This window comes from Nyctibius grandis, chromosome 4 (assembly GCF_013368605.1).
Source record: "Nyctibius grandis isolate bNycGra1 chromosome 4, bNycGra1.pri, whole genome shotgun sequence".
NCBI classification, from domain to species: Eukaryota; Metazoa; Chordata; class Aves; order Nyctibiiformes; family Nyctibiidae; genus Nyctibius; species Nyctibius grandis.
The window spans coordinates 13,310,080-13,324,762 of NC_090661.1; the positions used below are offsets into that span (position 1 = coordinate 13,310,080).

Below are 14,683 nucleotides of genomic sequence, written 5' to 3' on the forward strand. Positions count from 1 at the left end.
CAACAAAACAACACAAAAAACCCACCAAAAAACTTGCAGAGGGAAAGAGTTAAAGCCATCTGCCCAAAAGCATTGTGTAAAACATACACACAATGTTGGGGAAATAAGCCAATTATGTGTGCTTCACAGGAGGTGGGGGACTGACCTTTGTGTATAATTAGTTCTTTTATTTAAAGCAAAGATTTTGAATAGAATAACTAATTAGCTGTCATAAATGGCAAATTGAAGATTTTGGCCAGATTCCTCGGGGAGTGTGGGAGGACGTCCCTCCTCCCACCCCGTACTGTAAGCTCTGGCTCTCCTCATTAGGGTTGTTTTTAGTTCTATGCAGCGGTAATGAGGAGTGCAGTGGCGGCACTTCTCAGAGCCCCCTCTAATAAGGCCTGAAATGCAGGTGGAGAAGAACGGCCCTCAGCTCCTGCCGCTTTCACTCGGCACATGTGGGTGTAGCGGAGGGCTCGGGTGGGAGAGTGGGAGGCCAAGGGGTGCTGCGGGAAGTCAGAGGAGGGGGTCTGAAAAGTCCTGGTGATATCACCTGTGTTTTATGCTCTGGACTTAACTGTATAAAATACAGGCAAGCTGCAAAGCCTTGAGGCATATATCATTAGCCAGCAGTCCCGCATTACTCTTTCAGACCAATTAACCTTTAGAGTTGCATTAAAGAAATTAGGTGGTGAACTTCCATGCTTTCAGAGGGGACCAGTAGCTCTCTTGCAGACCAGAGCACTGTGGAGCTGTACACCATAGGACCATTGCAGATAACTGTTATTTAAAAGGTCTACCATTTAAAAAAAGTTCCCAGGCTCTCTTGGAAATGAGGCTTTATGAACAGTGCCCTTAGAGGAACCGCAGCTGATTGCCATGTGAATAGAAATATCAGTAAAATGGCTTAGAAAAATGTAGAGGTGTACTTTGTGGACACTTGTGTTATAAAGCCAGCTGAATAATTTTACAGGAAGACCCCGACTGAGAAGATACGGGCTGATTAAAGCTAGTTTGTCTGACTGTGAATAGAGGTAAAGTTTAGATTACTCACTACAATAACAGCCTCTTTAGACGCAGCCATAAATTTCAGTATGTCCAGAGGTGGTGCCTATAATTTTTTAATGTGCATTGGAGCACCGAGCAGTCAGAACAGGTTTTGTTTTGTATTTACCAGCAGCAAGTCTATTAAGTTGTAAAGGACAAAGAAGAGAGTGTAGGTAGCCAAAAATAGAAAGGCTTCATCTACTGTTTCTAAGAAAAGATAGCGATGGATGGCTAGCAACAGGAGAGGAGAGAGCAACTTGACAGTACTCTCAGAATTTGGTAATCAGTCAGCATTCCCTTTATGATCGTGTATTTAAACGGGTGAATGTCCAGCTGTTAATTTTCCAACCTCTGCAACAGTCCCTCTCATTTTCTAATCCTTGCCCGCAGATCGCACGTGGAATTTGTCGAAGGTGAGCCCTTTGTTTCTTAACAGTTAGACACCCCGATCAAATTGAACTAGGTGTCTTGGCATTTTTTGGTAAGTACTGGGGAAAAACCTACATAGAGAAATGAAGCAGCATCAGAGTCTTGCAGTGGGGAAATTTCGGAAAAGAAAGAGCAGCTCTCCAGGCGGCTTCTGCCTGCAAAGCCCAGCCTGCTTGGGGTTTGCTGGAAGGGTGGCAAGAGGAGGAGAGCGGGGTTTGGTGTTGGCTGTGTCCTCTCTCTGCAAGCCTCCAACCATAAAAGGGGTTAAGCTTCTGACATGCTGCTCTCTTGTTGCTTGGAAATGACACGGCAAGCATGCGAGGAACCCTTGCTGATCAAGTTTGGCAGTTTTTGAAATTTTGTTTCACGCCTTGCCTGCTGTGTCAACTCGCCAGCTAATTGCAGCTGCAACTTTCCGTAGTGGTGTGTGCTCCGTGCAGACCCGTTGGTTGGGATGTTGGAGGGAAGCCTCACAGACCAAAATGTAATTTCAAAACACTGAACCTGACCAGCAGAGGCTGACCTTGCTCGTTATTATCTGAGTGGGAATAGCAGCTTTGAACATCATATGATCTCTGAAATGGTACCTTTTTCATTAGAAAGCCCCCTGCTGAACACTGACCAAATACATAGCTTTTTTCTTGCTTAAGGTACTGTTTAAAAATATATATATCTGTTCCTTTGCTAGTTATTAGAAGAAAATCAAAGTGTTACATTCCCCTTATTCACAGAAGCCTCTCCTAAGACAATGGTGTGCTTGCAATAGCAGGGAACTGAGATGGCGGCGGTGAGCAAGGGCTGCCAGGGCCACAGATGGACCAAGAACCGCCACTACAGCCAGCCCACAGCCGTCTGGGCCTGCTTACCGCCGCAGGAGACCCTCCTAACCTGCCCACCCGCCCTTACTCATCAAACTAACCTCTCCTAATGGTCCAACCAGGGTTTTGTCCCTGCACAGCCGCCCTTGCACTTGACCGTGCTGCTGTTACAGTGGAACCCTTGCTCTGGGTGAGGGCAGCTGTAACTCCAAAAGAGCACTGGTTTCAAAAGTGCTCGAGGGCCTTGGGAAGTCCTGTCTGGCTGAAGATGTTGTATTTCTGAATCACAGAGATGATCTCAAACCCCTCCCATGCAACAGTTCCCTTGCGAGGGAGTTTAAGGGGCTGTGGTTATCCAGAATCTGCATTCTGAAATCTGCAGCACCTCCAGACGTAGGATCCTCAAGTTTACCTAGATGAACCCTGCAAAAAGAATTGTGTGATGACCATCCTTGTAAGAAATCCTCTTCTGCCTCTAAAAGTATGGAGCTCACATTTAGAGACCCTCTTTGGGGGAGCTGATAATGATTCACTGGTGTCTAGGGCTTCTATCTTAAAATATTATTTGTACATCTAGGTCTTAGTTTTCATAGGTGCAAACTATTTTCTTCCATCACTGGTACTGATCTTACACAGTTCGCGAATGCAAATGCATGTATGCGCCTTTCTCTGGCTCAGAATAAGGCAGTCTCTTCTCACAATGTGCCGTTTTCCTGGCATGGAGTTGGAGGGAGCGTGGGATGGAGGGTTCCAGTTTCTGAAAAAGAAATTACTCAAAAAAGTGAAGCTTCTCTTTGCTCCTAAAGTGTACTCTGCAAAAAAAAAAAGCACTGTGTCCAGAACCACAGGGCCTCTTCCCTCGTTCTCCTTACAAACTCTCACCAGGAGCACAGGACTTCTGCAGCCTGACCTCCAGCACCCGCAGTATATTCCACTGCTGACACTTCTCTGTCTCCTCCCTCTCTCCAAATGTGTGGGTGTTTCTCTGTGGCTGTGTACATAGAATTTCTCTCAGGAGCATTACAGGTTGCATACGTGGCAGGCAAACACAGATTTAAGTTTTCACTTAATCATTGCATATCACTGGTGTCAAAAGTTTGCTTGTATCAACTTTGCAAGCGGGTCTCGAGTGTGCCGCAGCAAAGAGCAGGAGGGCTCTTTAAGCCTTAACGAGTTTTTGAATGTTACTTGACCTGTCTCTGTGCTGCTGAGACCACTTTGATAACAAATGGATCAATACCTCGCTGTTTGCGTAGAGGTGTCTTAAGTGCTATTGTCGTCTGCTTGCAGCTCTGACAAAGCAATTATTACTGTAGGAGTGGTGGGTTTTACATGTGCTGAGCATTAGCCACCGTCAGGTCACCCTGGCTTTTAAGGAAAGTAGCAAATGTCACTTATTACAGTGGCACTGACTCGGTCCTCTCTGGTTAAGGGACTGTTAATAATTCCATTATCAAGCTGCCACTTTCTGGGACATCCAGCGCTTGCTGCAGAAATGGCAGCTTAACTTTGTGTAAGAGCATATAACCAGTGACACCTGCTGCTGTAGCCAGTGTCCCCTCTCATCTTCTCTGCACTGGTTAAGCCCACGCCATGCTTGTTACAGGCCCAGCGTTGTCATTTTTAGTGACTGACACTAGTAAAAGTAAAAATCAGTAACAAAGTAAAATCAAGGCTCCAGAGAAAATGGGATTCTGGCGTTTCAGTGAGCTCCTTTCTGCTTTCATCATCTCCTGTCCCCTTCCTCCCCCACAGCAAAATCCTTGTTTATTTTTCCATCTTACCTGTTGATTCCATAAAATCCTCCCCTGCCTCCCTCTTAAACCGAGAAGGGCGACAGGTCTCACACCAGTGTCAGTGCTTACCGTGGGAGGCACTATTGCTTGGAGGAGAGGAAAAAGCTGGAGACAGCAGTGTGAGGAAGGTGGCCACAGCAAGTCTCTCCCAGCCTAGTGGATTGAGCGCCCTGTCACCATCTCATACCCAGCTAGCTCATGCTTGCTTTGCAGTCCCAGCAGGGTTTTCCAGGGAGGAAAAAACTCCTGGTATTTTTATTACCTTCTCCAGTGGTACAACAGGAGGAGGAAAGCTCTGATTTGCTTGAGGACCATGGCTTCACTAGCAGCAAAGGGGTGCTGGTTGGGTTATTCTCAGCATTCCTCAAGGGCTTTTGAAAACTAGTTATTTTAGAGCAGCCCCTGGCCTGCTCTAGCTTTCACTGAGGCCTCTGTGACCAGTGGGGTTCACGAAAGAGGAAAAACAGTGGTGTGCCACATCTTCTTGTACCCACTGCTCTCCTTTCCCCATTAAGCTTGATCCAGATGTTGGACTAGGGGTACACAGAGTGGTGGCCCTTCTGATCTTGGTAATTGCCTGTGGCAGGTAATTAACAACACAAGGGTACTGGTAATGAGGGGAAAAAGCAAATGTTAACATTGCAGCCAGTTTATTCTGCTGCAAGATGTTAATTAAAAAAAGTCTGGTGTTTTTGTGTCAGCTCTACCCTTAGGAAAAAAGGGCTAAGTTCCCCCAAGTGTCACACTCCCACTCACCCTGCAACAGCAAATGAAGTTTACGTTCCTTTGACCATCGGCTTCTTGCAACATGAACTCCTTGTAATGAAACCAGCAGCAGTATTTGCTCACACATCTACCCATAGCTCACAGTGCTACCTCAAATGCAGGAAACCTATTCAGGCTGTTTGGTGTCTTCTAAACGAAATGCTTTGTTTGCGTTGCAGGTGTGCCGATGTTATCTGTGCAACCCAAAGGGAAGCAGAAGGGCTGTGCTGGCTGCAACCGCAAGATCAAGGACCGGTACCTGCTGAAGGCTCTGGACAAGTATTGGCATGAAGACTGTCTAAAGTGTGCCTGCTGTGACTGTCGTCTTGGAGAGGTTGGATCAACTCTTTACACAAAAGCAAATCTCATTCTTTGCCGCAGAGATTACCTGAGGTAAATAGAGGAACGTACTGTGGGCTCTTCCCGAAGCCTCTCGGTGTGTTGCCAGCTGCTTGTCTTTCTAAAACCTCTACTATGAAAACATGTACTTGTGCATGGTCAGCCCTGCCCAGAAGAGGCTGGCGTTTCTTCCTCTGTCTAAGCATGGCTTTCTGTTTGCACTGAATGTATTTTGTAGTCTGGGAGGTGGCATCCTGGTTTTAGGTCAAGGTAGAAGGAGGAGGGCATGACTTAACCCCTTATTATTATGAACCAACAAGAACAAACAGGGCTTGCTGAGAAAATTAGGAAACAACCGTTAATTCTTCTTGCATATCTTTGATGTTATACTCCTGCATATTGACTGAGATCTGACCAAACCTTTACCTTTTCTTTTTCAGTGATAGCTTTTAGATAGACTTCTAGTGCTTATATTGAGGAAGGTTCCTCCTGAGGGGCTCTTGTCTCTTCCACAAGTAAACAGAGCAAAACACTCCAAAATTACAGATCAACTTAAAAAAATTTTTCTTCATGAGGAAGTCTGCAGAGACTATCACTAACTCCGAGTTAGAACTACCCTGTCAGTGTGTGTTTGCAATACATAACAACACATGAGATTTGTTGCCTGGTTTGTATGGGGGTTTTGTACAAAATACTTTATATAAAGACAAATTAATTTTAATAAGACAGCAGGCCTAATGCAAACATTCTTATGAGGCTCACACTGCAAAAGACTCTGAGTTTTGCTTTGTTTTCCCTTTGGAAGAATGTACTTGATCTCCAGCTCATGTGTGTGTTTTCTTTTTTTTCCTAAAGCACTGATAGCATTTCCTATGCAACCTCAACCAGCAAACACATCTGAAGCAAAATCAAAACACGCTATTTTAAGATAGGGAGGTAAAATGCCATCTAACCTTGTGGTGTCCAAAGGCTGGCTAGATTAGTCTCAGTGATCAGATGCTTCGTGTGTTTCAATGTAAAACATATTCCTGGAAATCTTTAGTAAATACTTTCTTAGTAAACAGAATCACCGAATCACAGAATCAATCAGGTTGGAAGAGACCTCAGGGATCATCGAGTCCAACCGTTGCCCTGACACCACCCTGTCAACTAGACCATGGCACTAAGTGCCATGTCCAGTCTTTTCTTAAACACATCCAGAGGTGGTGACTCCACCACCTCCCTGGGCAGCCCATTTCAATGTCTAATAACCCTTTCTGAAAAGAAATTCTTCCTGATGTCCAACCTGAACCTCCCCTGGCCAAGCTTGAGGCTGTGCCCTCTTGTCCTATCGCTAGTTGCCCGGGAGAAGAGGCCAACTCCCACTTCACTACAACCTCCCTTCAGGTAGTTGTAGACTGCAATAAGGTCACCTTGGAGCCTCCTCTTCTCCAGGCTAAACAACCCCAGCTCCCTCAGCCGTTCCTCATAGGTCAGACCCTCCAGACCCTTCACCAGCTTGGTCGCCCTCCTCTGGACTCGCTCCAACACCTCAACATCTTTCTTGAAGTGCGAGGCCCAGAACTGAACACAGTACTCAAGATGCGGCCTCACCAGTGCTGAGTAGAGAGGGACGATCACTTGAAAAAACTTGAAAAACACTTGAAAAAAACAAGTTTCTCTTTCTAAAGGTAAGAGCTTAAGCACTGAGCCAAATAGAAGAAATAAGTCTATTAGCTGCCATATGGGAGCTGCCACCTTGCCTGTCAGCCCGGCAGTGTAGAAGAGCATCCTACCCACATGAGGATTTTCGCTCCTGTTTGAGCTGAAACTCTCCAGGGCACACATTAAATGTCTCAGCTGAAATTCTGCCACACAGGCAGCAGTCGCAGGTCCATTCTGGCTTGGGTGGGATGTGTCCCCAACACGTAAGTGAGGAGGAGCTTGGGTAAGGGTGGAACACATCTGAAGGGGGAAAGACAGGATAAGCAGCCTTTGGAAAGGTGGAAAGGGTGTGATGAGGAAAGAGTTAACTGTCTTCACTATCATGAAATAATTTTTGTACCTTGTCTTAAGTCTGAGTATTTACTAATGCCACAAGTCACTTGCTCTTGGAAGTATCCTTAACCCTGTATCTGCTAAGCTGAAGAGACTGAGCTCCAGAAGGTTCTTTAACACAGAGATTTCTAAGCCCAAATTAGCATTTTGGTTCTTCACTGACCCTCCTTCCCTTCAACTGTACTCTTTCTGCGTTGTGGACATAATTCTGATGTGTCAATGAAGAATATAGCAGCTCTTGATCTTCCCTTGTCAAGGACTGCATAATTTCCTTTCATCGTAGTATCACAATTGGGTCATGCTAAGTGCTAATCACAAGGATCCCCAAAATCTTTCAGGAGAGCTTCTTCCAGGAATAGTCTTCCTTCCAGAATGCATTGGCTGCATTTGTTTCTGGAGTGTTTCTTTATACTTGGTTATATTAAAGCACATATCTTGTTTGCACCCAGCTTGCCAATCCAGATCTCTACCTCAGTCATCATACTCTTCATTATTAATCACTTCTTTAGACTTTGTCCTTTGTGCACTTGATAAAGTGTTGTGTATGTTGTGTTTTGTTTTTTTTTAATCTGACCGGAAAGATAGATATTCAGTGTTATTCTACATGTTGCAGAACCCTACTAGAAGTACTTAGCTGGGCAGTGATTCCCATTTACATTTGATTTTTGAGACCTACGAGCTACCCCATGTTTTGTCCATTTAATGAGCACTGTATTGATTTTGGTTTGTTCTAGTTTCATAGCAAAAATAACGTGCGGTATCAAATCAGACACGTTAAAGTGCCGAAGGAGAGCAGTATTGATGCTGTTAAACTTAGAAGAACCTTTTATCCCTGCAATTGAAGAGTATTTTTTTCTTTCCTTGGATTATCCTGAGAATGCTTCTTTGAGGTGGAAAAGCTTAATCTGTGATCTTCTCGCTGGCCCTCAGATGGCACGATGTTCTGGGGCACACCAGAGGTCTGTGCTAGAGATGGGAAAGAAGCCAGGAGTTGCAGACCCCAGGAAACAGCCCACGTCCTGTCTTTGAGAAGAGAGGGCAATTCGTGACATGAAACATGGAAGGCAACATTTGGGGCTAGTGTTTGACCATGTCCACGCAGCTTCCGGCACAGCAGCAGTTAAGCGTGGTCTCTGAAGCAAACTTGTTCGGTGCCTGAAAGGGGTCCCATAGCCCCTCTGCCTCCATTTGTTGGGTTAGAATAATCCCCGCTCCACCAAGGGGGTAATCTGTCGCTATTTGTGCAGCACAGTTAAATTGTGGAGAGAAGGCTTATGTGGCCCAGGAAAGCAGGGCCAGACATTCTCCATGCTAAAGAAATTGTAGGTATTGTCTGTAAAAATAAGGGGCATCTGTCCGTATCGCAGTAGAGTACCAAACACTTCAACTGGCTGCACAATCTCCTCTAGGTCTCTGGCTGGTCTTAACCTCCTCGGATGATGGCTATGTGTACATACATTATGCTACTAGCTAATTTCAGGGGAGGCGGTTTACTGCTTCCTACTTTAAATATTTTTCCCCTATCTGAATTTAGTCCGTTACAGCAGCTTTGACCACTAGAAATATTTCTTACCTGGTTTTCATTGGGAAGAGCAATATACTTGTCATATCCCAGGAAATTTAGCCAGCTTTACATCTGCAATGTTTTCTGTTCTCGCTAATAAGTAAATTCAGGTTTACACTATTTTTGGGGGGGGGGTTCTGCTGTACTCCTGGGTTCTGTTCTCCTGATGCTAAGGAACCATTTCAGAGTCCTAGGATAAGAATAAGGGCATTGCTATGCAGTCTTGTATTTTATGGAAATTTAAAGCAATTTTTTTACTTTAAAACATTTTATATTGCCTTCTACACACAATATTTCTTTCTCAATTTTAACTATTAGTTCTATTAATAGAAGGAACTAAAGTTGCCATACCGTCTTCTCTACTGTCTGTTCACTCCTGGTAATTCGAGTTTTTCTTTTTGGAGAATTACCCATTCCCATCATTATATAATTCTTTCCCTTTAATGGTTCTAGAGCCTCTATCCACATCTTTTTTTTTCTTGTTCAACAATTCACAGTATTTGTTCTATTAGCCAAATTTTAGCAGATTTCATTCCTAAAAATAAGTTTTCATACTTCACACTGTCCTTGCACCAAAAAGGGAGTACTTTGTCTGGAGGACAGTCAAAGGAATTTATTGTTGGCCACTTCCTCTATGTGTCTTTGAGTAAGAACAAGGTGAATATTGCACTGATATTTAGTAGGTCAACCATCATGTGAAAAATTAAAAGCTAGACTGATTTTACACCCTTAAATGTAAATGTAGGTATCTTCTACATCTGAAGTCCAAAAGGAATATTGCTGTGTAATGACCAGGAGAAAAAAAAAATAGTGTTTCATCATCTCTTTATAGACCAATGTTTCTTTGAATTTGCTGTGAGCCAAGTGTGCAGTTTGGGAGTACGTGCTTCACTGCCTGGTGAGACGTGCTTTCCCCTCCCCTCGTGCGGTCTCCATCTAGGAGCATGCAGCAGGCTGGTTCCTGCCCGGGGCTGCAAAGACCCAGCCGCTACCACCCAGCATCAGGCTCCTGCGTGCCTCATCGCTGTGGAGGTAGCAGTGTATGGGTGCTTACCTGTAGACAGAAAGGACTCCTGGAATACTTTAGGCAGCTTAGAAATTCAGCAATGTGCAGGTCTGTGCCCCTGCTTGCTTCAGCCGTCCCGCAGGCAGGTGTCATTGAGCCAAGAGCCGAGTCGGCGAAGAGTGGCTCGGCCGTGCTGGAGCGGCTGCAGCCGCTGCAGGGATTGGGGTCGGGATGACTTTCTGGACTGGTGCCACTGGCGTGGAGCAGAGCGCTGGGACAGGAGTGCAGCTGGCTCCCACCCCGCTGCATCGGCGTCGCTTTGTCCGAGGTGCTGGCAGCACCGTGGGCTGCCGGCCACCTGCGCTGGTCCTCGGTGGGTTCTCAGAAGAAACCTTTCAAATGTATTTCAGGAGCTGCTAGCAGACCATAGCCCGATCATTTGTTTCAAAAGATAAACTGTCGTCATTGCTTGTGAAGGAACATTTGTTAACCTTCACATTTCATAAAACACTTTCTTGCTCATTTTTTAATCATGAAAGATGAAATTGGATCTCAAGTTGTTATCCTTGCGGTATCACCTCAGTCTCCAGCTGTGTCTAGATGTATCTTTCGATACATTTCGTCTGAGCAAATAGATTTACCATTTGTTTCATAATCATAGTTCCAGCATTCCTACCTCTAATTATTTTTGATAAGAAAATGCTATTGAAGAAACTGCTTTTGGGACAGAGAAGCTTAGCATGCAGCTCGGATGGCTCCTTGCACCCCCCACACAGCAGCATGTGTTTGTTCCTAGGCATAATTAAACATCCACCAAGCTCTGGTTCACACGGACTGTTCGAGTGTTGCATCAGGATTTCTCGGGAGGAACTGACAACTTAAATTCCACTGTGAAGTGCTGATGAAGAACGTGATTTTTTCCTTTGTACTCGGCATGGTGCCCTCACACGAGCAAAGGCGAGTCAGGCTCACTTTGACAGGTGCAGAACTGTCGCTTCTGTGTGTTTGATATGCTGGTGTTGGGAAAGTTTTTCATCGTTTAAACTGATTAGGGCCTTAATTAGACTCCAAAGAAAGCTCAAAACCTGCAAAAAATGGTGGTGAATCAGTAAGAGAGAGAACACTTTCCGGGAAGCCCTGATGCTGTTCTCAGTGAATTGCACAGAAATTCATTTCACCCAATTTCCCGTGTGTTTTGATCAATGTTCTGACCTCGGCACAGCGTCGGTGCTGCGACCCAGCCATGGCATCGGTGCCTCTGGCAGGCGGAGCAGCCCTGCGCACCCCGTCTGAGACACCCTGGCAGGACAGCCATCCCCTGGCACTGGTGCCCCTCAGCACTGTTTGTATCATGGAGGCTTGAGCTCCACCCTGGGCAGCTCCTAGTTCAAAGGAGTCAGCTACACTGTACTGGGGTTTCCCGGTACTGGGGTTTCCTGTTGTTGGACACTGGCTTTTGCTCTGCTCCGAATGCCCCAACAGGTTCATTCTGTCAGTGGATCGCTTTGGGAGCCCTTTAGATTAAGTGTTCTGTATCCAGCAAACGTGCAGGGTTTAATTTTGTTGTGGGATATGAAAAGCGGTCTTGCGCAAACACGGGCGCCCTGCTCTCTGGCACAGGAGGACGCAGGCAAATACCCTTCTTCTGGTGGCCTTCCCCAAGTCGGTAGCAAAGGCCCTAAGCCAAACAACTAAACTTGGACGTGTAAGCACAAGTCTTCAGGAACTGAGAAGTGCATGCCAAAACTAGCAGAATTTAAGTTAATCTACCAGAGACCTCACTAATACTCTGGATGTAGCTTCAGCTTGCGGAAGTTGCAACACCTTTGAAGCATCAAGGAGAGTCTTGAGGACTTTTTTCCACCAGAGGAGCATAGGTGCATGCCTGCACCAAGAGCATGCCCTGCCTGCTTTTCAAGGGACACGTTCAGCGTGGGGAGGAGAGGTATGAGTGCAGCGTGGCTGAACTAAAGGTATCTGCTCAGAGCCTAAAAACGTTGCAAAATTGAAGTGCTTGTTCTTGCATCGCAACAGGGAATGTCTTGCATGCTAGGTAGGATACCCTCACTTCCACACTTGGTATCCAGACAGATTAAGAAGGATTAATTAGGCTCTAAATACAATGTGTCTTGGCAACATTGCTGTGCTCGGTGATGTTAAAGCAGAGATTTTTTTCCTCCGTAGTAGCTGGTCCAGGAGTTTCTCACAGCTCATGCCTTTCAGGATAAACAAGCAATGCTTGATTTGTTCACTTGCTTTTTTCCCCTCCCCTTTTCTTTTTTTTCCTTCTCCACAACCTCCCAGGGGGGAAGAAAGCTTATGGGGAGCAGTTCTTCCCTGCTATGGTATACTAGCATGTCTCTAGCACTTTCAACCTTTCAGTTTTCTGACTGCTGTTTTTAAACTCCCCTAAGAGGACATTGTTGCACATGTGTTCAACAGTGTCAGAGACCACCAAGGTGGGTTTTAAGGTCGGCGGCTTCAGTTATACCATAAGGAAGGCTGGGGCAGGGTAGGAGGACTTGAACTTCTACCTTCTAAAAGTCCCAACCCCATTGTAAATATCTACTGAAAATATGGAGGGAGAGACCAAAGGACTAAAACTAAGTAAACATTCAGATGCGTTCTTCAACTGAGAACAGAAGCCCTTGAGCAACCTTGAAGTGTATGCCCAGTAATCTCTGAACTAGTGCAGTCACCCAGCCAGAGGGAGTTTTTGTACCTTGCTGGTTCAACTCCTCCCACTATGCTATCCATGAAAGCCAAACCCTTTGGCATGCAAGATGTAAATGCTTTGGGATTGAACTTGAAGGCTTCAGGAGAGGACAGCTTGACCAACTTCATTAGTATCAAAACACATTGCCTTTCCTTCAGCTGACGTGACTTCCCACTGCAGCACTGACAACGGTGTCCTGGAAAGGAGGGTGCACCAGCTAATAGGTATTTACCATGCTGAAACACCTATCACTAAGACTTTCTCTGAATAATACACAAAAGCTGATTACAGGGAAGTTGGGAACCTTGAGTCTGAAGTTGCTTTTAAGCTTATTATTTTTATGTTTTTAAGTGATGACAGGATTTCCCTACAATTAATCGCATATTCAGTACTCTGGTCAAATCAGACTTGTAGCTCAGTGTCTTTCTAATATCCACAGGTGGGAAAAGTACTGATTGCAAGCTGTTAAGAGCCATCCTCACTGGAAGACTAGTTGTTGGTTTGTTTCAAATGGTAGGGGCAAAACCTTTTCATGACAATGAGTTTCACGTATGTAAAGCAAGTCTTGTTCTACAGCAGGTCCTGATGGAGCTAGGAAATAAACAGCAACAGGCATATAGGGAAGGTGTGTGGGAAAGCCTGTTTCACCTACCAGCCGGAGACAATATGAGCATGAGGTTCAGTAGCTCTTCAAAAACTTATACATCCAGATAAAGTGGATATACAAATCTATAGAGAAATATGTAGCTGTACACAGTATCTAGAAATGTAGATATTTATCTGTAGATAAGTGTTTACTCCTCTTTCAAATCAGAATTATTACCTTTCAGTGTTGACAAAGCCTCTTGTTTTGGGGAATTATCAGTCTCAACTCAGCGGTTTAATTTTGAACTTGTCTTGTTGTTGGGTTTAAAAAAAAATCTGATTGACACTCCCAACCTATCCTTTCTGTACCACTCATTATTTATATGTGCCTGTCCTGGTTCCTCTTTTTTTTTGTCTCCTGTGAAGTCAACAGCTCTAAAATTTTCACTCTTGCTGTGGAGGGAATATTTTCTCTCTCAATTGCAAGCTGTTAGCTAGTTAGACACCAGGCTAGAGAGAGGAGAAGAAATGGGGACTTGTAGGCAATGACTAAAACAGATTGTTGTTTCTAGTGGTGACAGAAATAGGCAATCAGGTTCTCAGTTTAGCCACCCTGCACATTTTGGTCAGAGAAGGAAAAATCTGTTAAAAGGTGAACTTCTCATGTGTTCATATGAGAAGTTTCCTCCTGTTTTCCCTACAGTAAGGACCCTTTACCATTCTTTTTTTTTTTTCCCCCCCAAACTTGCAGGGTGCTGTTGACTTTACTGTAGTTTGAATTAACTTCAGGTGTATTCACAGAGCTGGTGCGGTCTGGATCATCGTGAAGACGACTACTCTTTAGCCCAGGCAAGACTACACAAAAAGCATCCTTCGATAGTTGCCTACTGCTTCCAGGAGCACTCCCTCTTTTCCCATTAATTCATTTGCATTCACTGCTGCTCCTGTATGCCAATTAGCTTTAATTTTGACTATACACACTGACATCAATGGCCAATGAGAACAGCGCATAGGAAGGTTTTTAGTGTGCCTATAATCTACAGAAAATTGTCCTTGGACAAACTCCTGCTTTTAGACTAGCTGACAACAATAGACGTGGTTAAGTTCAGGCTAAGAGCCATTAAACATAATTGCTACCACAGGGTAAAAGTTTAATTGTGCTAAATTTTAAATCTGCATAGTCTATGCTTATTTACAAGCTGGCTAGGTCTTCCTGTTACATAAGGGGGAATAAATCTGTACTTAAAAATTGTCGCCTTTTAACTTCAAAGGGACATGAAAAAAAAAGGGTTTTTTAGAAGCAGCAAAACAACTCCAAACTGAAACCGTTCTGTATTTCCAGCTTCTGTTATGCCAATGGCTCCAAGCTGGTAAGTAGATGCTGAGCATCTTCTGATAGATTTTTCTAATGCGTTTCAACTTTGTGTGCATGAATGTGCGAGAGAGTATTGCATCTCTTATGAAGGTGTCTGGGGGACAGAATGCCCATCAGTTTGTTCATGTGGGGTTATTTTAAGTTTAACCATGGATGGAGTTTGGGGTGGAAGATTTTCCTCCTGCTCCTTGTCTTCTCTCCCTCCTCCAATAATGTTAAGCTCC

At 44.7% G+C, this 14,683-nt stretch overlaps 1 protein-coding gene across 2 annotated transcripts in view; it reads left to right on the forward strand.

Annotated features, from left to right (window-relative positions):
- LMO1 (LIM domain only 1) overlaps positions 1 to 14,683 on the forward strand; it is a 63,028-nt gene that overhangs the window by 40,046 nt on the left and 8,299 nt on the right. For both annotated transcript variants that reach the window (XM_068398992.1, XM_068398991.1), the window contains exon 2: positions 5,017 to 5,230. In XM_068398992.1, the coding sequence (XP_068255093.1) occupies positions 5,017 to 5,230 (214 nt within the window). The remainder of the gene's footprint in view (positions 1 to 5,016; positions 5,231 to 14,683) is intronic.